This window comes from Oncorhynchus nerka, linkage group LG5, assembly GCF_034236695.1.
Source record: "Oncorhynchus nerka isolate Pitt River linkage group LG5, Oner_Uvic_2.0, whole genome shotgun sequence".
NCBI classification, from domain to species: domain Eukaryota; kingdom Metazoa; phylum Chordata; class Actinopteri; order Salmoniformes; family Salmonidae; genus Oncorhynchus; species Oncorhynchus nerka.
Genome location: NC_088400.1, coordinates 49,759,154 through 49,786,220, shown reverse-complemented (window position 1 = coordinate 49,786,220; position 27,067 = coordinate 49,759,154). Strand labels below are relative to the sequence as shown.

Here is a 27,067-nt window from a genome sequence, read left to right as displayed (position 1 = left end):
TGTGAGGCAGGGTCGTAATATAGGTAATAGTTTTCAAGCCCTGCCACATCTGACGAGCATCGGAGCCGGTGTAGTACGATTCGATCTTAGTCCTGGATTGACGTCTAGCGGGATTTCTTATAAGCTTCCGGGTTAGAGTCCAGCTCCTTGAAAGCGGCAGCTCTACCCTTTAGCTCAGTGCGAATGTTGTCTATAATCCATAGCTTATGGTTGGGGTATGTACGTACAGTCACTGTGGGGATGACATCATCGATACACTTATTGATGAATCCAGTGACTGATGTGGTGTACTCCTCCATGACATCGGAAGAATCCCGGAATATATTCCAGTCTGTGATTGCAAAACAGTCCTGTAGTTTAGCATCTGCTTCATCTGATCACTTTTTTCCGAGTCACTGGTGCCTTCTGCTTTCATTTTTGCTGGTAAGCAGGAATCAGGAGGACAGAATTATGGTCAGATTTGCCAAATGGAGGGTGAGGGAGAGGTTTGTACGCGTTTCTGTGTGTGGAGTAAATGTGGTCTAGAGTTTTTTTTTCCTCTGGTTGCACATTTAACATGCTGATAGAAATGAGGTAAAACAGATTTAAGTTTCCCTGCATTAAAGTCCCCGGCCACTAGGAGCGCCGCCTCTGTATGAGCGTTTTCCTGTTTTCTTATGGCAGAATACAGCTCATTGAGTGCAGTTTTAGTGCCAGTATCGATCTGGGATGGTATATAGACAGCTATGAAAAATACAGATGAAAACTCTCTAGGCAGATAGTGTGGTCTACGGCTTATCACCTCAGGCGAGCAAAACCTCGATACTTCCTTAGATATCGTGCACCAGCTGTTGTTTACAAATAATCATAGGCTCCCGCCCCGTGTCTTACCAGAGTTTGCTGTTCTATTATGACGATAAAGTGTATAACCCGTCAGCTGTATGTTATTAATGTGGTCATTCATTAATGTCGTCGTTCAGCCAAAACTCTGTAAAACATAAGATATTACAGTTTTTAATGTCCCGTTGGTAGGGCATACTGTACGTGCTTTCAGTTTGTCACATTTCTTTTCCAGCGATTGAACGTTAGCTAACAGTACGGATGGCAAAGGCAGATTAGCCACTCATCACCTAATCCTCACAAGGCATGAAGATTTTGCGTAATTACATTTAATTTTATATTTAAGTATATTAAACCAAATACTTTTACTCAAGTAGTATTTTACTGGGTGATTTTCACTTTTACTTGAGTCATTTTCTATGAAGGTATCTTTACTTTTACTCAAGTACGACAATTGGGTACTTTTTCCACCACTGTTTACTATAGTTTTATCTAAAAAGGTAAACTTTTTTAATTTGGTATTTTATTAGGATCCCCATTAGCTGTTGCAAAAGCAGCAGCTACTCTTCCTGGGGTCCACACAAAATATAAAACATAATACAGAATGACATAATACAGAACATCATTAGACAAGGACAGAACTACATTCATTAATGTTTCACTATTTAGATTTTTTATAAATTCCCTGAGGAGGATGATCCTCCCTTTCCTCCTCTGAGGAGCCTCCACTGCCCCATACTCCATGGACAGCATGTTTCAACATTGCCATCGATCCACTCAAATTATTTATCAAACACACATACAACAAGCCCAGCAAAGGAAGTAGGGATTCCTTCCTTTAGATCTGCCAGTCTTAACTAGTTCAGAACGCCAAGTGCTGCCTCGTGGCTGCTGTAGCTCTCTAGGCAGTGTGTGTTTGAGAGGGCAGAGAGTGTGGTGTTGTGTATGATTCCGTTTACAGGCACAGGCTGATCCCCCCCTTGTTGTTCATTAGGTACAGCTAAACTCCTTTGGTGGGGAGGTTTGTTGACATGATGGAGGACAACCAACCTCAAGGCTCAGGAAGAAGATCTAGAGCTATAACACAGTTATCCTACAGATCAAATCAGCACCAGTGGACCATATCTATATACGGACTACTGGAAAGATGGTAGGTGGGATAACCCTAATTGAAAGCCTATCCAAGACCACAACTCTGTGGATCAGCCAAGCCCCCCCCCCCCCCCCAAAAAAAAACGTCCTCACAAATGTATTCTACAGTGACTGGTGAAATTCAGTTATTTTAACTGTGCAACTGTCAGGGAACACCCAGACCACAGAAACTTGCACACACAGAGACATTCATGGGCACATTTTCTGATAACCAGACAAATACCAGGGTTCTTACACACTGTACAATCTTTCTTTTCAAATACAAATGTGATGTGAACATAGCCTCTCTGTCCTCTGATGGCTCGCAGTACACATCGGATTACAGCTCCTATGAAGAGATCTTCTATGAGGCTACTATCAATCCCCAATAGGGTCACAGACAGGGCACAGTACAGTACAGCACACCAACAACCATATCACCTTTTGAACCCAACCAGGGAACTACAGACATGAGTCAAATAAAGATTATACAGTACTCTCTTGTGGCTCCGTATTGATCGAGATGAAGACTATCAAGGGTTACAAATATCAGTTCCACGGGGAATTGTGAGTTTATATAGAGAGTTCAACGAGTATCAAACAGTGACTCAAAAGTGGTGTACCGTGAAGAGAAGATCAGTATGAATTAATATGTTTGAAACAGTTCCAATTCATCAATATTCAAAGTCCAAGTTCGTTGCGGTACATCCCTGTTCACCTTGGACATCACCCTCTCGAGGGCTTTAAGAGTATACACACGTAACACATTGGCTTGGGGCTTATGGGTCAGCCAATATTTATTCTGTGTCCAAAATGTGCATTGCTCTTACTGATGGTTTGTGTGAAATCTGACTGGCCTTGATATATGATGTAATCTGCGGTATTGGCAGTCCGCTCAGTCATTTTCGCACAGACAGTCTTGGCGGGGCCCTCATTCAAACTGATAGAGGACTCAGGGTGGGGTTGGGGGGGGGCGATCTTCAACCAAAGTCTCATAGGAGAGGCCCTTAGGTACAGATCCAGGATCAGATGGTATTTGATCCTGATTTTTCTATATTTAAAAGGGATCTTCAACTTTTCTTTTCTTTTTCTTTTCTCAACGTTGATTTTCTTATTGAGGGCGATTACAGTGGCAGATCAAAGGGCTTGTGCTCTATACGATATCGATCAGAGTTTCTTTTACAGTGCCTTGAGATAAATGTCCTGGTAGAGGAAGTAGCCAGCGTCCACAAATTAAATGCATTTCTCTGTGTCATCAAGCTTGGGGGTAGATGTACTGTACATAGTTTGAGGTTTGTGTTTTTATACTACGGCACACTTCCGCAGAATAAAACGCTCTAACTCCACTCAGACACACCATTCTGTCTCTCTCTTTCCTTTTCTCCCTCTCTTACTCAACTCAAGACACAGCTTCAAGCAATCTCTTGGCAGCAATTGTTTGGTTTATTTCTCCAAATTGTTCAGTGAGGATAAAATCAAGAAAATGAGTGGGAGGGGGATAGAGGAAGAGAGAAACAGAACTGGAAACTATTTTTGCAATTGAAGCTGATAAATTCGTGAGAATACCTCAGGTATTTCAAAGGAAATGTGTTAAGATGGATAGCTCTGCAGGTATTCTCACCACGGACAAATAAAAAGAACATTTGGACAATTGTGTTTGTTCCTAGTTTGGCAAAGCAATGTCATTTTGTACCAAAACATATTTATCAAAAGTACCAATGGTATGATTTTTCCACGACACTTTCTTGTTAATGACATTTCGTAGATATACTTACTGTACAGTAGCCCTTCATTCTCTAGTCAATTACCACATACATACCAGCAAAGCATAAATTAAATGAATACCCTTCGTTGCCTTTCAAAATTATTCATAAAAAATCACAGCATTTTCAGCATTTTTCAGTGAACATCAAATAATGACATTTTCATTCTGTCAACATATTATTCTGCACATCAGAGGGCCACAGCATCAATAGAAGTCTAAATGGCAAATTTGGCATATTATTGTTTTGTGTCTGCCCTCCAACTTTCTACACGCATGTTTGATGGAATAATTGCCCATTTTAGGTACAAAATGAACATGAAAAGAATAAGGGCAGGCTTTGATGCTTAGCCTGCAGTAAATACACGCACCAATCAAAGACAATGGTTATTTGTTTGTCTTAGAGTGAAACCAGCGGGGCTTCTGTCATGTTTCACTTCGCACGTACAATAAGCAGCATTGACACACGGGTGTATATGCAGCCCAAGCTTTTAATGTGCATTTACAATTGATGTGACGTGCTTCTGTGAGGTGGTTCCTAAACGTGGGAGAGCGGCCTAGCCTGGTTAGATGGCCTGCTGGAGAGCATAAATGGAAGGAGATAGACGGTGCGTAAACAAGGCCAGAACCTCTGAAGTGAAATGTTCATCATTATTGCTTTTCATCTCACACGGAATGCACTGAATCATCTGACTGTGTGCTTTATGATTTGATTTGGCCCTGTGATGTGTTGATTGAGTCCTCGCACCTCGATGTGTGGATGTGTAGAGTTCTGAATACCTAGGGGTAAAACTTTTTTTTTTCCCAACCTCAATCTAGCAATATGTTTCATCACAATGGCAATACAACTGTGATTGCCCTGTGGTTAAAGTGGTGAACGCGTGGGTACACTCTGATGCGGCGGTCCTCTGAAATACCCACTTGAAGACTTCTGGATGAACAGTAGAGCTTTGGGTAGCACTGTACCTAACGTCTTAGTTAAGGACTTTAAGCATCGCTATAAAATATTTGAGTGCTTTTCAAAGTCTCAAACTCTCCCAGTCCAATATCCATTCAATTCAATTCAACACAACAACACAAGAACGAGACCACCAGCTGTTCAAGACAAATCTGTTATCACTCTCTCCATAGCCGATGTAAGACCTTGAACCTCACTAGGGTAGGGGGCAGCATTCGGAATTTTGGATGAAAAGCGTGCCCAAAGTAAACTGCCTGCTACTCAGGTCCAGAAGCTACGATATATATGTAATTGGTAGAGGTGGATAGAACTGTTAGAATGATGTCTGTGAGTATAACAGAACTGATATGGCAGGCGGAAAACTGAGGAAAATCCATCCAGGAAATGCTATTATTTTGAAATGCTAGTTTTTCCATTGAAGGCATATCCACCATACAAAGACTTATGACCCAGTTCACGATCCCTACGGCTTCCACTACATGTGCCCAGTCTTTAGGCATTGGTTCAGGCTTTTACTCTGAACAATGAGGGAGAAACACTTGCTTGGCATCCGACAGCAAGGCGCTACAGAGAGCAGTGCGTACGGCCCAGTACATCACCGGGGCCGAGCTCCCTGCCATCCAGGATCTCTATACCAGGCGGTTTCAGAGGAAGGCCCTAAAAACTATCAGACTCCAGCCACCCAAGTCATAGACTGTTCTCTCTGCTTTCGCACAGCAAGCGGTACAGATGCGCCAAGTCTGGAAGAAACAGGACACTGAACAACTTTTACCCCCAAGCCATGAGGCTGCTAAATAGCTAGTTAAATATTTAACCAAATTAACCCGACTACCTGCCTTGACCCTTTGTGCAATCTTTTTTTTTTTTTACTCATCACAAACGCTGCTGCTACTGTTAATTATAAATCCTGTTGCCTAGTCACTTTATTCCTAGTTATGTGTACATATCTACCTCAATCACCTCATACCCCTCCACATCAACTTGGTACTGGTACCTTGTGTATATTCCCAAGTTAAAGTTCATCATTGTGTATTTATTAATTCTTTTATTATTATGTGGTATTACTTTTTCTTTCTGTCTGCATTTTTGCGAAGTGACCGTAAGTAAGCATTTCCCTGTTAGTCTCCACCTGTTGTTCACGAAGCATGTCACAAATAAAATTGATTTGATTTGATTTTAAGTTCAAGTCTTACATAAACTGTTTGTTTGCACAACTTTAACTACATTCCAAAAGAAAAGGATGCCAAATAAAATAAAAAAACATCCTATGAAACACTCCTCTTCCCCGTTCCTAAATTAAGTTATTATATTGTCTGTGGGTAGGCTACCTTCCAAAGAACATTGCAGATTTTTTTTCAACTTTTGATGCAACACATGACAGTGAGTTTTTACTTCTAAGAATTGAAGAATATAAAAAGAGGGGATATCGTACTGACTCTGTCAAAGCTGGTAATCTTCTTCCTGGAAGTGTATGGCAGGCTTTGGCATGGACTGAGGGGGAAGAGCATGTCTAAGGCCCTTAGCATCGCTTTATGGTTGGGAAAGTGATGGATTGTCGACTCAACCTTACACTCCACTAGCATGTCTAGGCCAGAGTAGCGGAGGTGGTTAAGTGGATTTAACTCACCGTCACATGATGGCTAACCTTGACTGAGACCGAAAGAAGCATTATCCTAAAGAAACATATTAGCTCCCCAAGCTAATTCCTAGACTTTAACTCAATGGAATAACAGTCTGGAGACATGCATATGACCCAGGTCCGACACCGACAGGTCACTATTTAGTACATGAACGTGACTGCAGAGGACTAGACAAAGAAAAATGAGATCATTTGAATGCAAATTTCCCTTAGCATATACATTTTTGACAAACGGGCCATTCCCTGTCCCCAAAGCTATGCAATAAATCTGCAACGTCATCCTACAGCATCTGTCTTTATTTTGCCATAATAAGAAAGGCTGGCTATGCCATCCAGTGATATTCCTATCATTATGCGCTGTTTTTGATCTCAGAAAAAGCCAAATGAAGAGCAATAAAAGACAAGAAAATCTATACTGAACTTGATAGCTCCATTCCAACACACAGAATATTGATCTTAGAGTCCCAGTAGTAGAAATGGGATCATGTCCCTCGATGTTACCTAGGTTACTATTTAAATCTATTATAACAGCAAAAAAAGCTTCCCTGTTTGGGAAGCTCACCTGAATACTCTTTATGACTGAATTACATGTACAACTTTTCAACACTACTGATCTTCCTCCTGTTAACAGCAATTCAGAACCTACTAAAAGTCCCATGTCTGGTCTTCCATTACTCACTGCATAAATTCCCTCATAGATGTTCCTTTGCTGAAACATACTAAATGCTCAGATCATGAACTGTACATCAGAGAGTGACTAAAAGTGATTGATTTCATTGCTGATAAACCTTGGGTGTAAATGTCCCCTTTTGTAAAGATTCTGACGACCTAAGTATTATTTGTATTTTACAAATCATGACATAGCTTCATTCTAAGTTCATCTAAACTAATATGGCACTGTGATTACTGACGGACTTTCCTTCAATCCCAGGCCTCTCAGAACTGAAATGCACTGCACAAATATAATACTCCCAAGACATGCTTAGCTCTCACCATTACAATAACAAGGGAGGTTAGTATTTTGGGGGGGGTGTGATATTTGTATGTAACTTTCTCAATCATCATCATTCACAATTCGTTAGGGATTATCTATTATCATGGCAGCATCCACATTAATGTATACTGAACAAAACTATAAACACAACAATTTCTAGGAATTTAATGAGTTGCAGTTCATATGAGCAAATCAGTCAATTGAAATACATTTATATAGATATGCATCTTATATTTATTTATTTTTATTTATCCTTTATTTACCTGTTAGTCACAGATACCTTAAAACTTACGGCTAGGCACCCCTCGACAACATTCCACTGAAAAGGCAGCGCGCAAAATTCAAAAATATGTGGTAGAAATATGTAACTTTCATACATTAACAAGTCCAATACAGCAAATGAAAGATAAACGTCTTGTTAATCTACTCATCATGTCTCATTTCAAAAAGGCTTTACAGCGAGAGCACAACATATGATTATGTTAAGTCAGAGCCAAGTCACAAAAACACACACAGCCATTTTTCCAGCCAAAGAGAGGAGTCACAAAAAGCAGAAATATAGATACAATTAATCACTAACCTTTGAGGATCGTCATCAGATGACACTTATAGGACATCATGTTACACAATACATGTATGTTTTGTTCGATAAAGTGCATATTTATATCCAAAAATCTCGGTTTACATTGGCGCGTTACGTTCAGTAATGTTTTGCTTCCAAAACATCCGGTGATTTTGCAGAGAGCCACATAAATTTACAGAAATACTCATAATAAACAATGATAAAAGATACAACTGTTATTCACAGAATTAAAGATATACTTCTCCTTAATGCAACCGCTGTGTCAGATTTAAAAAAAACTTTACTGGAAAAGCAAACCATGCAATAATCTGAGTACGGTGCTCAGAGACCAAAACAAGCCAAACAGATATCCGCCATGTTGAAGTCAACAGAAGTCATAAATAACATTATAAATATTCACTTATCTTTGATGATCTTCATCAGAATGCACTCCCAGGAATCCCAGTTCCACAATAAATGTTTAATTTGTTTCAATAAGGTTAATCTTTATGTCCAAATACCTCTTTTTTGTCCGCACGTTCAGCCCAGTAATCCAAATTCATGATGCAGACGAAAAGTCAAAAAGTTCCGTTACAGTCCGTAGAAACATGTCAAACGATGTATAGAATCAATCTTTACGATGTTTTTAACATAAATTTTCAATAATGTTCCAACCGGAGAATTCCTTTGTCTTCAGAAATGCAATTGAACTCAAGCTAACTCTCATGTGAACGCGCGTCACAAGCTCATGGCACTCTGCCAGACACCTGGCTCAAACAGCCCTTATGAGCCTTAGGAAATGCATGCTTCACAGTAGAAGCATCAAACAAGGTTCTAAAGACTGTTGACATCTAGTTGAAGCCTTAGGAAGTACAATTTGACCCCATAGACACTGTGTATTTGATAGGCCAAGAGTTGAAAATCTACAAACGTCAGATTTCCCACTTCCTGGTTGGATTTTTCTCAGGTTTTCGCCTGTCATATGAGTTCTGTTATACTCACAGACAGCATTCAAACAGTTTTAGAAACTTCAGAGTGTTTTCTATCCAAATATACCAATAATATGCATATATTAGCAGCTGGGACTGAGTGGCAGGCAGTTTACTCTGGGCACGCTTTTCATCCAAACGTGAAAATGCTGCCCCCTATCCCAAACAGGTTAAAAGAAATGGGCCTCAGGATCTTGCCACAGTATTTCTGTTGAAAATTGCCATTGATAAAATGCAATTGTGTTCGTTGTCTGTAGCTTATGTCTGGCCATACCATAACCTCAACCCCATCAGGGGGCACTCTGTTCACAACGATAACATCAGTAAACCGCTCGCCCACACAACGCCATGCACATGGTCTGCAGTCGTGAGGCTAAATTCTTTTAAACAACATTGGAGGCAGCTTATGGTAGAGAAATTAACATTACAATATCTGGCAACAGCTCTGGTTGACATTCCTGCAGTCAGCATGCCAATTGCATGCTCCCTCAAAACTTGAGTCATCTGTGACATTGTGTTGTGTGACAAAACGGCACATTTTAGAGGGACCTTTTATTGTCCCCAGGACAAGGTTCACCTGTGCAATGATCATGCTGTTTATTCAGCTTCTTGATATGCCACACCTGTCAGGTGGATGGATTATCTTGGCAAAGGAGACATCCTCACTAACAGGGACCAACACGTTATATGTTGCGTTTATATTTTTGTTCGGTTCTTATTTACAGTAAAAGTGACTCCGAAATTACACAATACATTATTTACCATTAATTTCTATTGGACACAAAATTATCTGAAACACAACCCAAAAAAAAACAGCCAACACATTTGTAGTCACAAGCTTGATGTATTCATTGCGTGTATTTGTTGCATGTGTTCATTGCGTGGTCCCGAGTGGCTCAGTTGGTAGAGCATGGCGCTTACAACGCCAGGGTTGTGGGTTTGAAAATGTATGCACTCACTATTTACTTTAAGTCGCTCTGGATAAGAGTGTATGTTAAAACGAATATGGGAGCAAATAGTTTTTAATAACCATACAATATAAGTGGCACCCGAGTGGCACAGCGGTCTAAGGCACTGCATGACAGTGCTAGAGGCGTTACTACAGACCCTGGTTCGATCCCGGTAGGTATCACATCCGGCTGTGATCGGGAGTCGCATAGGGCTGTGCACAATTTGCCCAGGTTAGGTGAGGGTTTGGCCGGGGTAGGCCGTCCTTGTAAAAAAAAGACGATGTTCTTAACTGACTTGCCTAGTAAAATAAAGAATAAATAAAGGTTAAAGATGTGAATTTTCCCAATACTTTTGGCTCCTAAAATGGGGGGACTACAGAAAGTGCTGTCATTTCTAAACGGTCCACCTGTTATGGATGAAAATACTCTCAAAATAAAGCTGAGTACAGGGCCAAAGCAATAAAAAAAATGTGTCACTGTCCCAATAGTCACTGCATTTCTTAATAATTTTAAGACCAAAAGCAAACATTTTCATTTTCCATTTGTGTGAGGTTTTGTTTCAAATGCAGGGTTGACTGGCGGCAGACTTTTTTGAAGCAGAATTTGAGTAACACCATCATACAGAAATACTTGTGCTGTATGATTTCAAGGCAAGAGGGTACTTTAGCATCTCTATCTTTTCTCAAATGTGCCTGTGTGTGCTGTTCTTAGTTACACATGCACCAAACTGATCCTGCATCATTCATTTGATATACAGCAGATGAGCCTCATAATCTGTCTGGATTTGAGCCGGAACGTTTAACCTCGACTACTCGGAGTGTTAGTGCTCTTTAGCATTGAACTGTTAGCCACTTTTAAACACTGTAGTGCAACCACACAAACATTTAAAAATGGAGCATTGAGATACATATACATACTGTAGGTAAATTGCATCAAAACTGGCATGCAGACAGACCCTGGGGGTTGATTTACACCCATAGCCTTTGAAAACGTAATGATACACAGGTCAGGATTTAATGAGGAGCCTTTCTGCCGGTGACAATGCAGGTTTATGGGGTTGGGGGGGGGCTGACACACCCAGTGTCTCACGTGGAGGTCGCTGCATCCGTGCCAAGCCTAGTCATTAAAAAAAGAAAGCGCGCACAGGGCTTCTGAGGTCTTACTTCTGAGGTTTTAGGCAGGCAAATCCCACCGTCTTCTCACTAGAATTGAAAAGCACAGAGACCTCATTTAGATAGGTCTCCTGAGAAAAGATGCCATGATGGCTTCATAAACATGTTTTTCTGACGTACGGCAGGCCACCAGGGAACCATCCACAGGGAAGGGTTTTGTTGTGAGCCACACTGTGAAGGCCATCGGAACACTGTAGGTTGTGGTTGACTAAATATGTTATTTTTCCGTGTATTCGCTGATTATAAATTAAGATGCTGCCTGTTTTATAAAGGTAATCTATCGTTCACTGTACATAGGAAATCACGATGTGTCTCTTGTATTCATGGACTTTGAATTGTTACATTAAATGTCTCCCTCAACAACATAAAAATACTTCTTAGAGGAAAGCCCAGTCATTTATGCTAATTTAAATCAGTGATCCTCCAAAACTGGAACAGATGTCTTCTATCGGAAGAATCAAACTTGGTTCCTGAATGAAACATATGGATATTCAAACAAAGATTCAGCACTTGGTAAAAAAGAAGAAGACTTACTATGTATGATAAATGACTTCCAATATGTTAAAGAGCTCGACGGGTAGAGCTTTTTTGTTAGTTCAGCAAAACAATTTGTTGAGAGATAGTAACATTTAAAAAAACAAAAACATAATTGAGACACTATATTTCCAAAGAGAACTCAGTCCATATCACCACAAACCTAGCAACAGGTAACATTGACAGTTGACTGGATGTTGGCGCAAACTATTCCAAGTGAACTTTTGCCGGAGACTATTTCTATTTCTAAACAACATTTCATTTTGGATTTTGAAGTGAGATGAAACACTGAAACCTTAATTGCTTCCTCTGCATACATATAGTTGACGTGAAATTGTATTTCTTGAATATAAATAAACGCAGAGAGCACCACGAGTACTAACTCACTGTTCATTCCCTGGAGGGAAAATCTTATAAAAGAAAGTACTCAATAACAGTGTGAAAACATACACAATTAAGGTGAGACTCTGAAGATGTTGCACATTTCCCCCTATAGACATATGCAAAAGCATTTGATTAATAAAACAACCTTACATGGGCGAGACCAAACAACTTACAGTATTTTGGTTTTATTAAAGTAGTGCATCTTTGTCGCACAGGAAACATGGGACTTTCTCTGAAGTTGCACGTTAATGCAATGCATGTTTGATTGACTCCATTCCCTAGTCGCATACAAGACATTCATAACCAAATACTCCTTAGGGTATTGTAATTAAGCATCTCTTACCTTAAGGTATCCTAGGCTAATCTTAAACCTTTGTCTTTGTCTTTCTGGGCACACTGAAATCACACGGATATGCTATATCACTACTCAACATCCAAATAGTCAAAAACTAAAGCAATAGGACTGGTTCTATGATTGAATTCTTGCTCTGGATGAGTGACATCATTGGTTATCACATGAAAACAACAACACAAACTAAACATCTCATCCTACTGGTACATGAATGTGTTTCTGAAGCACAGAGAGCACTTGGCTGGAATGCCAGGACCTCATTGTTAATTGTCTATGGTGGTGTCAATTGTCTGCTGCTGAGATTGCCCTGCTTCCATCCACAAAACTTCCCCCTTGGATTGGACAAGCTTTTGTTCTCCACTCATATTTCAATCAAATCCAATCCCGACTCGGTTTCCGAGCAGCAGATGGGGGAGGTGGGGGGGGGGAGGGTGGAAGTAGACGGGGGTCATGTTTTATCCAAAGGCCTAATGAGAACCTTCAGTCAACGCATTGGCTGTCATTTTTTATCCTGTCCTTCCTATGAGATAAGAGCGAGAGAGCGCTGTGCAGATAGAGGCTGTCCATTTCCACATGTACTAATTAAGCTGAGACCAACTCAAAAGAGCCCTAGCAGGTTTTTTTCTTCTCACATTTGAAAACAATCATTGCTGCTAGGCAACCCAAGCCCCTGGTACTAATTGTCCCTCTATCAACTTAATCTAGCATTTGCAACTTCACTTAAGTCTTTTGAGGCCTGGATGTCTGTTTCTTGTCTTACTATGACATTAGCATGGCATTAATGTGAGCCTACTGGGTCTATGGTCCGTGTCTGCCAGACACAACAATAGCAATGTCGCAAATAAAATATTTGCGACATCTGTAATGGAAATGGAAGATATATGAGAATTATTTTGATCCGTTCAACATAATTTCTATCCGTTCGACAGGCGTGGATTTTTCTTTCATGCGTCAAATGATGATGGAAATGTTTAGTTTTTTTCAAATAAATGATGACTGCCGATGATTGCCTACTGCTTGCAAAATTAATTTTTTTCAACTATAAAAATAATGTTTCTTTGCAGGACAAGGATTATCCTGACTTTCAAGAATGCTTGAATTGCTTCACCTTGCTTTTCTGGTTGGTTTGATGCAAGTTTCACCATCCAATTACTTCAGATCTACAGGAGTGCAAGTATCACCATGGCACGAACCGGGGCGATACGTTGGCACATGAAAATTATTAGAATATGGCAAATATAATATCAGTTATTGCATTCTATCCTTGCGGGCTTTCGCGGGCTATCTGAGACATGAAACAGATAGGTGGGCAGGCATACAGGCGGTCACCAAATTATTAATGTGCAATTTGCCTAAATGGGTGATGGAAACACTTCAACCACTACTGTTTTATTCAACACTGTAGGTTTCTGTGATGTCATTATGTCCAACTGTTATCGGAACAAGATAGTTAAATGGAAACTCACCCTAGCAGGTAATTGTGGCATCTATTTTTATTTTTTTATTTTTTTAAAGCCAACAAAAAAATTACTGAGTTCATTGAAACATAGCTACTGATCTCGTGATTTAAGTACGAAAAAGTTCAATTGGTTAATTTCCTTGCCAAGGGTGTAAAGATAGTAGGGGTCATGTTGGATATCAAGGACTACATGCTCTGATTTGGTCGGTCCGTACACTCTTCGAAAAAAAGGGGCTATGTAGAACCTAAAAGGATTTTTCGGTTGTCACATTGGAGAACCCTTTGAAGAACCCTTTTTGGTTCCAGGTAAACCCATTTTTGTTCCAGGTAAAACTCTTTTGGGTTCAATGTAGAACCCTTTCCATATAGTAATCAGGTATTATACTTCATTTTATAGAAATGGCTGAACCTGAATTCGCCCCCATTTACATTGTCACTACCAAAAGGGATTTTTTTTATATAGTGATATTGAAATGATTGGAAATCACAATTACACTAAGGAAGTATTTATGCCCATTAACTCAAGGTAAATTGAAATCAGGGACTGCGTGATCTATAAATATGTGAATGACATGTTTTATAAAATGACATTTAGGCACATTCCATTTCACCACTAATAACCCCAAATCATAACACGTTATAATTATGTCTGGATTCTAGCAGTAAGCCCCACTACACATTTGCCTCAATTATCTATTTCCCACCATTTTAACTGTGACTTTTGTATGCGCTGCAATGAACAAATCCTCTGCAGTCGCTTGCCGCCAAGACCTACGCGGGCACTAATGTGGAAGAAAGACAAATGTTGTAAACATTAGGGCTTTGCCCTATCAGGGAAAATACTAATGGAATACCGGGAAGTGGCTAGAAGTGCAGTAATACTGCAGTCTATTTCTAGAGAGAAAAACAAAGCTTTTAAGGGGCCATGAATATTTTAAAGAGGAGAGGGCTCTAATAGGACCAACAGGTCTACGAGCAGTACCTATGCTGCTCACATCGAATAAGAAATTGATTACAAATCAGTCACTGTAAAATACAATTCTGGGCACAGACAAAGAGCGACTGAAAGAAACCATTTTCAGGCCGAGAGCCTTTTTGATTTGGCTCATGTTGATCTTGTATTGATTCCGCCCACGTTGGTCAAATATCACAATCCCACTTATGAATGCTCATTGATTGAGGCTTGATTTTCAGATGGCTAGGATGGAAGGTTGACCAGACAGGACACATGGAGAAGTTGATTAGAGCATCAGACAACCAGGGACAGATCATTGATCCAAATGTCTTTGTCTGATTGGGATGAAAGGGATTGGTACCCTTTGCGTATGCATGCAGACAAGGCCCTACCCTGGCTGAATTTGCCTCAGACTCATGCATGGGAGGAAAGTGATCATACTTTCATTGCGGAGGGTTTTTATAAGCAGTTCTATGATGGGGTCTTTTGTTCCGCAATATATAGAAACCATCTTTGATTATATTATTCTTCCAATTCCAAACTAATAATTGTGATGGAAAATGGGAAACATGAGTTTTACATTCATTGTATTCCTATTTTCCTGTGTAGCTTATCATGTGGCATGACAATTCACTAGCAGCAGTTTGCTTGCACTGGTACCATGCAATTGTGCATCCAGCAAAAGGAAAGGCACATTAAAACTCTGTTTCCCAGAAATCCAGGTAAACCAATGTTTCTCTCACTAATATTATAAGAAATCCCATAGCTTTGTCATGTGTACCAATCATCTCGCCTTCCTCCCAAAGTGTGCACTTGTTTACTTCCCTTCACTGATTTGAAAGGAAATAACTGGTATAAGATGGTGGAAACTCCCACTAGTCCTTGCCTCCACCACTCCAATGCTTTTTCGATTTGTGTAAAGGAGTGAACAAGTGCACACTTCAGGAAAAACAAAGATATTATTGAGACCCACCCCATGGTCTACACCCTACATACTCAACTGGTGGACCACGGACCAGATCCGGACCCAGAACGGGGTTAATACTCGGTCGGGCTTCGAGGTCGCATGTGTTGCGAGGTGGTGGTTTGTTACTAAGCAGATAAATTACAATGTCCATCCGCACCTTTGCCACCTAGGATTTTTTTGTGACTGGACCTTCTCAAATAGTACTTGAGTATCCCTGGTCTACACCTATGAAAAGCCCATTTTTTACCATACAAGGAAAAGTAATTGGTGTCTTTGTACAATCAATGTTCCAGAGCATCTGAAATTCTCTGGGGAAATCAAAGGATTGGTGTGTACAGTATTACCACCTGCTCATGATATAAAAACAAGTAATGCTCTGCAACAACTGAGAAACTAATAGAGATAGCAGGGTACAAGAAGTAGCTAATGTATGTTGTATCAGGTTCATAAAGTGAGAGATGGCTCCATCACTGTACAAAACCATTTTTCTAACAACAAAAACATTCTGTGTAAGATATGAATTACTGAGAACTGCAATGAGGCAGGATCTCTGGTGGCTTCTCCAAAGCTCTAATTTAGACTCTTATATGAAAAGGTGCTATCAAGAACCTTAAAACCTCTTAAGGATCCGCCTCTTTTCTTCAATTTTTGCCTAAAATGACATACCCAAATCAAACTGCCTGTAACTCAGGCCCTGAAGCAGGGATATGCATTTTTATTGGTACCATTTGAAAGGATACACTGACGTATTTGGAAATGTGAAAGGAATGCAGGAGAATATAACACAATAGATCTGGTAAAAGACAATACAAAGAGAAAAACAACAGTTCTTTTGTATTTTGTATGTACCATAATCTTTGAAATGCAAGAGAAAGGTCATAATGTATTATTCCAGCCCAGGTGCTATTTAGATGTTGGTCACTAGATGGCAGCAGTGTATGTGGAAAGCTTTAGACTGATCCAAAGAACAATTGCATTTATACAAAATGTTGTATAAAAGACTGCCCAAACGGGCCTAATTTGTTTATTAATAACTTTTCATGTTCAAAATTGTGCACTCTCCTCAAACATTAATATGGTTTTCTTTCATTGTAATAGCTACTGTCAATTGGACAGTGCAGTTGGATTAACAAGAATTTAAGCTTTCTGCCAATATCAGATATGTCTATGTCCTGGGAAATGTTACTGTTACTTACAACCTCATGCTAATAGCATTAGCCTACGTTAGCTCATCCGATCCTGAAGAAGTTTTAAAAAAGGCTTCTTCGGTTGTCCCCATAAGAGGACCCTTTGAAGAACCCTTTTTCCTTTTTAGTTGCAGGTAGAACCATTTCTACAGAGGGTTTTACATGGAACCCAAAAGGGTTCATTCACCTGGAACCAAAAAAGGGTTATCCTATGGGGACAGCCAAAGAACCCTTTTTTTTAAGAGTGTAGTGCATAAAGAAGATAAAACGAATCTCCTGTAACTACTTTGCTCCTGCATAAAGAGAACATACACCACAGAAGATCTCTGAACAATGTTGCTTTGACCCCATAATATGATCTTGCACATTCCATGACAGACATTTTATGAAGTTATGAGATGTAATTCTTACCTTTGTAGAAGCATTCCTCGCTGTGCATGATAGTAATTCTCTGTGCACCCAGACAGGAGGCACGGTGGAGCTCACAGTGGTTCTGATACAACTTGCCGTCCGAGCCACACACCGGTTTGTAGTGTGGTTTACAGCGGTCCAGACAGTTGCACTCCCCTTTACCACTCTCATGGTTGACCACGCAGTGACGCCCAAGGCCACAGTACTTGTGCTCACAAGGACTCTGGAAGCCCTTGTTATGGCCCAAAAACCCTGCAAGGAAAACACAAATAAAGAAAAGTTTAAAATCAGACAATAATAAGATTAATAGGACGATGGTATGTTAGAGTTTGAACGTTGGCTTAAAGTACAGCTGTAGGATCTTAATTTGACCAGTTTCTCACAGAATAAAAATAATTCTGCAACAACAGGAAATGTGAATTATTGTGTGGATTATAATTAATATACATTTTTGTTGTATGGGTTGATAGATTTTTAGTGAGGGCAAATCAAGTCTGACATTTTAAATGGAAACTTCAAACATTTAGAAGCCTTTTTAAACCTTGATTACACTACAAGTTTGCATTTCCTGCAACAACAGGGCGATCAAATTAAGATCCCATGTAGATGCAGGTTATACAAGACATTAACATCAGATACTAGAAAGGTAATAAGATGATAGTCAGAGTTTGAAAAGCTTTTGAAGTTCACTTGTAGTAACTGTCTAGGTTTAAGTAAATCTCGCATTGAGGCAAAAATGTGTGTTTTATATTATTTTGTACTACTTTTCAGGCAGTGAGTTATCGTGTGTTTAACAAGTCAACCTTCACACGCAGTGAGTATTCTTGACAGGGCAAGAAGCACTGTAACCTCTCATCCGTACCAAATGTGTTGGGGCTCAAACGGAAGGTTGCTCTCTCTTAGGTCCCCTATCCACCAGTTCCATTGCCCTTTGGAATCATTCTCAAGGGCAGTGTGCAAATTACTTTTCCTTATTTGTTTCTCTGTCTGGCTTAAGCTTTTGCAAGCAACATTGTTTCAGCTGGGCACTCAGTTTCCCGCACCGATGAGCTCGGGACGGACACAGCTCTGTTTCAGGTGTTCTTGACTTTTCTTTTTACAAAAAAAGGTTAATTTGTCAGCAAGATACATCACTTAGGCTAATTCAGGCTACAAGAGTGTAGGCCTAATGACAATCGTTGAATGTAATGACACTTTTTGGTGTTTTGTAACAGAAATCTCCTTCCATTAATCAAATGGCGGGTTCACACTTCACAGTGCACTTTTTGGATGCTAGAATCATTTTGGTGTTGACGAATGTACGTAGGTAGCCTACTTTTTGGAATGATTTGTTTGACAGTCAGATGAAATCATCATGAAATTAATAGGGACCCCCAAATATCACAGTATAATTAGCACTGCTCAAGGGGAATAAGAACATGGCCACCAACGCTGGAAAAACAATCCCACTGAGACTAATGATGGCCACTGAAATGATGGGAAGATTCACTCAATAAGCATCATTTATCTGCTGGAGGTCTATTTATGTTGCTTTTTGGTTGTCTACCTCAATAATTATTAGGGCACCATTTCACTACGCAAGCTAAAAGCATTGTGAATAAAGTACGAAGAAAAATGTGTATACACAACGTATTGAGCGCTGTCCTACTTTTCACAAATCCACCACTATTTTGAAATGTTTATATTTATCGGACAATCCATTGCTGTAGTGAGCTATATAACATGAAATATACATTAGGATCAAAGTATAAACAAGGGGCTACCATACTCTTCTCTGTAATCATCTTTGAGCTTTAGTGTTGGCCATTGAATAAGGAGTGGTGCATCGTAATGGTACGATGTTTCAGTGCCTCAGATGCCTTCTTTACAATTACCAATGCATCTGCCCCACAAGGTGCACACGGTGTTCTAATAAACAAACCCCGCTATAGAGGGAAATAAAAACACTCTACTCTCATTGGTCAACGAGGGAATCCGTTGGCAGGGAACCTGAATACAGTAACAAACAAACCACTCGTAAAGAGGCTTCGTCACCCTGGTAGCGACTCCCCGTGGGTGTATTATCCCCTTTCTGTCAGGGAGGATTTAAACGATACAAGTGTCTACATTGTGGCCTGATTCAAGCCAATCAATGGCCATGGTTCGCTGTGATTTATTTATCCCCCTCGGTGCGGTGCCATAATGATTATTCAATGTGACTTTGTGTTGCACAGTAAGGTGCCCAAACGCCACTGACGGGGGTCATAGAAGGGCAGAGGGAGTTGGTTATTGGTATGCACACCCAGTCTCTGGGTGATCCAGTGACATCAAAGACAAATGAATAATTCTGTGCAATGATTTGTTTATTGATGACTAGCCGTTTCAAAGTGAGAGGCGTGCGGCGGGAGGGAGGGAGTATCCGATTCTGGGCGCTAGTTAGCGTTACTGCATTTGTAATTGTTGCTGGCTTTATCCGATGAAAAAACTATTTTCTTTGTAATGTTCACTTGGAAAATGTTCATTCATTATTCATAACTGCCTTGTACAGCAATGAGGACGATTTTCAGAAAGACAGATGGACAGATAGAGTTGTGTAGATGAACGGCTGTATCCAAAATGCATGGATAGTTCACAGGGAACTGTCTTGATTTGAAGGCAACAACAACAGTGGAAATGAGTGAGGTAAAACAATAACCAGGGAAAAATAAGTCATGCTCACTGGGAAACAGTGAGTGTCAGATTTATTCAGCCCATGTGCTCAGTCTGATGGTCTAGTAAGCATTTCACCTGTTGTTTATGAAGCATGTGACAAATAAAATAAAAGTTGATTTGAACATATGGTGACCCAGTGTACATAGTTTTGAAGGGCAACGCCCTTCTACGTATTCATAATGAGATGCATGTCGTGTTTAACTCTAAAGAGTTGCATGGACTCAAAAGACATGACCAGAATGACATTGCAGTGGTTCAAACACGAAAGCATTTAGGATGGAAAACTCAATAATGTCCCTGTGCACCACTCGTTGCATCATACTTTGCTAAATCATTATAATACATAAATATCTAGTGCCTTGTGGCTACCAGAAGCATTTACCTCTTCGGTATGCTCCACCTTACTCTCTTTGCGGTGCCTTTCTGAATCTGAAGCCTTCAAACCCATTACAAAGCTGAATCTAACTGACTCGCTCCCATTCACATTCATAAGCATGCCCCCAAAGCATGCTATTTACAGCACTCTCTCAGATATACAATGCATGCTTTTTCCCCAACAATATCCCATTTGCCGTCTCCATTTGTTCCATAAACCCAGGATGCAAGACCCGGCCCATGTGATGTTTTCGTAACAGCGGCTCTGAGTCCTTGGGGAAAGTCGGGAGTGTAGTAAACAACAGTTTGGAAGCTCTCAGATCATCTCAGCTCATCTCACCGTGGTGAGTTAAGATTCCCCAGAAGACGCACGTGCGAGAACAAGATGATGCAAGTCTAAATAAACAGCACACTAAACAATGCAAAAAACTTTACATGACACGACGCACAACACGACTCGCTCGCCACACGTCACCCCGCTTGGATTAGTTCCTTGAAAGTTGCACCAGTAACATATTGTGTTACCACGGTCTATGGAGAAGCGGCCTACGTAGAAAGTGGGTAAAACCGGAAAGGTGTCTGCACTCGAGAAAAGCATTAACATTAATGCTAGCAGGAAAGACTGTGTATTTTTACTAGCATACCTGCTGTCATGGAAACAAAGAGTAATATATTCACGGTGGCAGGCCGGTGTCATTTAACCTGCTCCCTTTCAATCCTGAACAATTGTAATTCATTCCTCCATATTGGCTTAATTAAAACCTGATAAGAGTGTTTTAGGCAGAAGAGAGAAGCCTGATTAGTTCTCGCCAGTGTGTGTCATCACTAATCACTTGTGGCATTTTTGTATTGAGAAAGACTTTAACATTAATAATTAATTAATAAATACCCAAGAAAGACCCCCTGCTCAGAAATCACAAGAAGATTGTCGGCTCTATTCTTACATCACCGCATTGCAGGGCATATGACTACAGGGGAAAACTACATGTATATAGCACTCTGTTGGTGGCAAGAATTTTATATAATCATTTCAATTGGAAAAACTAAGTGTTGAATCAAGCGTCGTTTTTTGTACCAGTTCATAAACCATGTGTCATGGAATTGGTATATCGAAAATATCATCCCATTGATTTTGAATTTGTATGGCACAGCTGTCAACATTTTTGTTCTCAAATGAAACTGGTATATTTTTCTATTTATGCCAGTTCCTTTCAGCCAATTTGTATCTTAAATATATGGCGGGCAAACAAGTTCCCTACCTTCTCCCTTTTCCACTTGCCTCCTCCACTTTTGTGGTAGTGCTGCAATCGGTTGGCTATAAATTAGGATTGAGCAGATAATCCCATATATTTCCGATAGCTGCATATGTGACATAACTCCTTCTATTCATAATGTCATTAATAAGTATAATACCATAAAAAAAAAAAAATCATAAACAATGTTTTTTCATTAATCAGTATATTTGATTTTAACCATAACATTTGTTGTAATATTTGTTCTACCTATTCTGGAGGATTAAAACTCTAATTGTAACCAGCTTTGTATGGCTTGTTTAAGACAGAGTGATACTTTAAACCAAATGTTACTTTCAATTAGTCGGACATGATTTGTAATCTTAGTTAGCATCTCTCGACAGTGGACTATTTCCTCAGTGAACCTATTGCAAAGTTAATTCTATTGTGTTCTGAACGAGGGGACAGAAAAATGTATTTACCAAAACAAATGTACTTTTGTACAATATTGAGTCCCACAATATGGAAAGGAGTTGTAGGGAAGATGGAGAAATACTGTACATACTATTAGAGACACATATGAATGAATTCATGTTGAGCGTGGGTTTACCTGCAGTATGTAATTGTCAATCTATACAATTACATACTGACTGGGAAAAAATGGACAATTATAGTGAATTTCTATTTTTAAAAGCTCTAGGATCAAGACGTAATTGGTTTGATTACACAAAATGGTAGGCTAAACCCAGTGCCAGTGATCTCCCATTGTTACTAAAAGCATGTGTAGGCACAGACTTGCTCGGAGCTGAGTGACGCCCAACTGTTAAAACATTGTTCAATATAGATGCCTCATGACATTTTTTGGAACGATAAAAAAAAACACACACGCTTAAACGTTTTGCTACCGTACCTTCATTTCAAATAGCGTGATGCATCTGTCCAAATCCTCAGTGACTTGGATAGGCCTATACTTCTTTGTGGGAGAAAGATTCCCAAATATTTGAATGTCGTTTCTCTGCCAACACAACCTTGCTAGGAATGCATCCAATAGGTAGTCACGGCGTCACAATGGAGATGATCAGAGGGTTGTTGCAAGGTTGTCGCTCAACATTTTCCAATAGTACCGATGTTGTACAAAGTTGTAGCCTATGAAGTTTCTGAAATGTTGTATTGGCACCAAAGCTTACACTCTGAAAAAGGTGTTGTGAAGTCCATCTCATCACAACCTACATTACAGTAATTGCAAAATTGCGACAATTTATTGTGCTTGTTAGTGTTGATTAAACAACTCATGAAAATGTTTAATAAGTGATTATTTAAGGCGCAAAAGCTTTTGCCGCCATTTAAAGCAGCCTCAAAAAGTAAAAAAAAAAAAATGATGTTGCCCTACGGGTTCCTCTCGATGTAGCTCACAAGTGAAGCCTGAACCGAAACAGGTTGTCTTGGGAGATAGCTAAGTATTCAACAGGAAAGTAATGCTGTCGGCACAACAAGCTAAACCTATCCAAGCGTGCTCAGCCAATCGATTGACTGCAAGTGAGCATTAGTCCCCTGTTCTAGACCAAAGCACACAATTGGGTGTGTAAAGGTGCTGTTTGTGCAATCCAACTGCACGTTCACTCAACCAGGATTGAACTTTCCATCCCATTAATCTCTCTGGCCTGATCAGTCAATAGGGGCCCATGCTTTTCTCTCAGTGTGTCCATATTAGAATGCATCCCTCATTCCATGTCAGTAAATGGTCCTATTTGTCAGAGTGTGCCATGCTTGACTAATTGTCAACTCCTAACACTACTCCCAGTGTTAATTCACATAGCATTAAGTTGTCTTGCTGGTGGCAGCTAGCCACAGTGTGTGTTTGGTGACATACAATATCTTGGGGTGTTTTGGTACAGTTGTTATTTAGGGATTTTTGACTGCTGGACAGAAACACATGTCCCAGTAATGTGTTCATATTATGATGTGGAATTAGTTCATTTGAGGATGGGTTTTGTTTGTTCTATTATAACAGCTTGTTAATAGTGTGTCAAAAGAACACAAGAGCATGCTACAGGTCACATGTTGTGTTTTTCTGTGTCTGAGTCGGTGTGTTCTTTAGAATCTGAGTAACTGCAACTATTGAATCTGAAACGGGGGAATTTACCATCAGAACCCAAGTTAATCAAAGGTTCTCCCGTTTCTGCAAAGAACTGTACACCTCTGATTGTAAATCCAAACCAGTCCTTTCTAAAATAATTAAGAACTCTCAAAAGAGGAAGCCACCTCGCTGGGAGCCTAAATCGCTCTTAATGAACTCAAATGGGCATTGGATAGCATAAGTAAAGGCAAAACACCTGGATGGAATGGTATAAATTCTGAATCAACTAGGTCCACTATTACTCAAAATTATTAACACAGCCATTCACAAAAGAACATTTGGGAGAGATGTGAATACAGCACTAATTTGGCTTTTATTCAATAAAGGTAAGTATGCCAACCAGTGTTCTCACTATCTCCCCTTATCTTTGATAAACACAGATATTAAACAGTTGTCAAAATATTGTCGTCCTGTCTCAAAACTTACTTACCCAAATTGGTCCACACAGGCCAAAGCGGGTTTGTTAAAAAGCTTTTATCCTCAGATAACCTCTATTGACTATTACGTATCTTAGATGCTTCATCAGACACAACAGCTCCATGGGCTGTATATCTCTCGATGCAGAGAAAGCTTTTGGTAGACTAGAATGGTCATATCTCTGGTCTGTCTTGTAACATATGGGAATTGGATCCCATTTCGTTAATATGATTGAAATACTATATGCCAATCCCTCAGCAATAGTTTAAAAAAACTATATCTGCTCAGCTCCATTCAGAATCACTAGAAGTGATCCCAATTTTGACTATTCTTATTATCCATGGAACCTCTGGCCCAGGCAATTCATTAAACTAAGGAAATAACACCAAATCCTAAAATCGACTGATCACTTCATCAATAATATATATAATTTAACTAGTCAGGTAAGAACAAAGTCTTATTTACAATATTGGCCTAGCCCGGCCAAACCCCAACGACGCTGGGCCAATGGTGCGCAGCCCTATGGGACTCCCAATCATGGCTGGTTGTGATACAGCCTAGAATCAAACCAGGGTCTGTAGTGACACCTCTAGCACTGAGATGCAATGCCTTAGACCACTGCGCTACTCGGGAGCCCCATTATATGCAGACAATATTTTACTGTAACTAGACAACGTACAGTTGAAGTCGGAAGTTTAGATTCACTTAGGTTGGAGTCATTAAAACTTGTTTTTCAACCACTCCACAAATATCTTGTTAACAAACTACAGTTTTGGGAAGTCGGTTAGGTCATCTACTTTGTGCATGACAAAGGTAATTTTTCCAACAATTGTTCACAGACAAATTATTTCACTTATAATTCACTGTATCACAATTCCATTGTGTCAGATGTTTACATACACTAAGATGGCTGTGCCTTTAAACAGCTTGGAAAATTCCAGAAAATGATGTCATGGCTTTCGAAGCTTCTGATAGGCTAATTGACATCATTTGAGTCAATTGGAGATGTACCTGTGGATGTATTTCAAGGCCTACCTTCAAACGCAGTGCCTATTTGCTTGACGTCATGGGAAAATCAAAACAAATCAGCCAAGCCAAGACCAAATCAGCCAAGACCAAGAATTATTGTAGACCACAAGTCTGGTTCATCCTTGGGAGCAATTTCCAAACGCCTGAAGGTACCACGTTCATCTGTACAAACAATAGCACGCAAGTATAAACACCATGGGACCACGCAGCCATCATACCTCTCAGGAAGTAGACGCGTTCTGTCTCCTAGAGATGAACATACTTTGGTGCGAAAAGTGCAAATCAATCCCAGAACAACAGCAAAGGACCTTGTGAAGATGTTGGAGGAAACCGGTACAAAAGTATCTATATCCACAGTAAAACAAGTTCTACATAGACATAACCTGAAAGGCCGTCCAGCAAGGAAGAAGCCACTTCTCCAAAACCACCCCCAAAAAAAGCCAGACTACGGTTTGCAACTGTACATGGGGACAAAGATCATACTTTTTGGAGAAATCTCTTCTGGTCTGATGAAACAAAAATAGAACTGTTTGGCCATAATGACCATCGGAATGTTTGGAGGAGAAAGGGACGGCTTGCAAGCCGAAGAACACCATCTCAACCGTGGCAGCATCATGTTGTGGGGGTGTTTTGCTGCAGGAGAGACTGGTGCACTTCACAAAATACATGTCATCATGAGGATGGAAAATTATGTGGATATATTGAATCAACATCTAAAGACGTCAGGGAGCTGAAGCTTGGTCGCAAATGGGTCTTCCAAATGGACAATGACCCCAAGCATACTTCAAACGTTGTGCAAAATGGCTTAAGGACAACAAAGTCAAGGTATTGGAGTGGCAATCACAAAGCCCTGACCTCAACCCTATAGAACATTTGTGGGCAGAACTGAAAAAGCGTGTGTGAGAAAGGAGGCCTTCAAACCTGACTCAGTTACACCAGTTCTGTCAAGATGAATGGGCCAAAATTCACACAACTTATTGTGGGAAGCTTGTGGAAGGCTAACCAAAACGTTATACCCAAGTTAATGCTACCAAATACTAATTGAGTGTATGTAAACTTCTGACCCACTGGGAATGTGATGAAAAAAATCATTGCTGAAATTATCACGACTTCCGCCGAAGTCAGCTCCTCTCCTTGTTTGGGAGGTGTTTGGCGGTCGACGTCACCGGCTTTCTAGCCATCGCCGCTCCATTTTTCATTTATCCACTTGTTTTGTCTTGTTCCCTGCACACCTGCTTTTCATTCCCCAATCAATCTACATGTATTTATTCCTCTGTTCCCCATCATGTCTTTGAGTAAGATTGTTTGTGTTACGGCCAGACTGGCCTGTTATTTCCACGTTATTTTTCATGAAGATGTTTATTGTTAAACATAATTCTTGTGACTGTTTTGAGCGTTTTGCACTTTTGCCTAAATAAAGTGTGCGCCTGTTCACAAATCTCTGCTCTCCTGCACCTGACTTCGCTACCAGTACGCACACTTCTGACAGAATCTTACACCTACCATGGAGTCAGTAGGAGCATGTACCCCAGGTCAGAGTCGTCGAGGAGCGCGTTCAGGAACACGCAGCATCATCTCGGTACCATGATGGATCGCGTTGTCCAGACCATGGACCGTTGGGAGAGACAGGAAGTGTCTCCAGCGCCTCGACCAGCGCAACCGGGGTTAACTCTACCCGTCCCGTCCGGATCCAGCTCCAGTGGGATGCGTCTCTCCCTTCCCAGGGAGTATGATGGGACAGCCGCACAGTGCCAGGGGTTCCTTTTACAACTGAACCTATACCTGGCCACCGTTCACCCAGCTCCCTCAGGAAGGGAGAGAGTGTCCGCCTTCGTCTCATGCCTCTCGGGAGAGCTCTGGAGTGGGCAAACGCTGTGTGGAGAGAGGAAGATGCGGCGTTGGACCACTTCGAGGAGTTCACCCGCCGCTTCCGGGACGTCTTTGACCATCCGCCCGAAGGT

The 27,067-nt window shown here is 40.4% G+C and overlaps 1 protein-coding gene across 2 annotated transcripts in view; it reads right to left on the bottom strand.

Annotated features, from left to right (window-relative positions):
* The window catches only part of LOC115129559 (follistatin-related protein 5-like), a 180,327-nt gene that overhangs the window by 90,159 nt on the left and 63,101 nt on the right, over positions 1-27,067 (bottom strand). For both annotated transcript variants that reach the window (XM_029660041.2, XM_029660042.2), the window contains exon 4: positions 17,226-17,477. In XM_029660041.2, the coding sequence (XP_029515901.1) occupies positions 17,226-17,477 (252 nt within the window). The remainder of the gene's footprint in view (positions 1-17,225; positions 17,478-27,067) is intronic.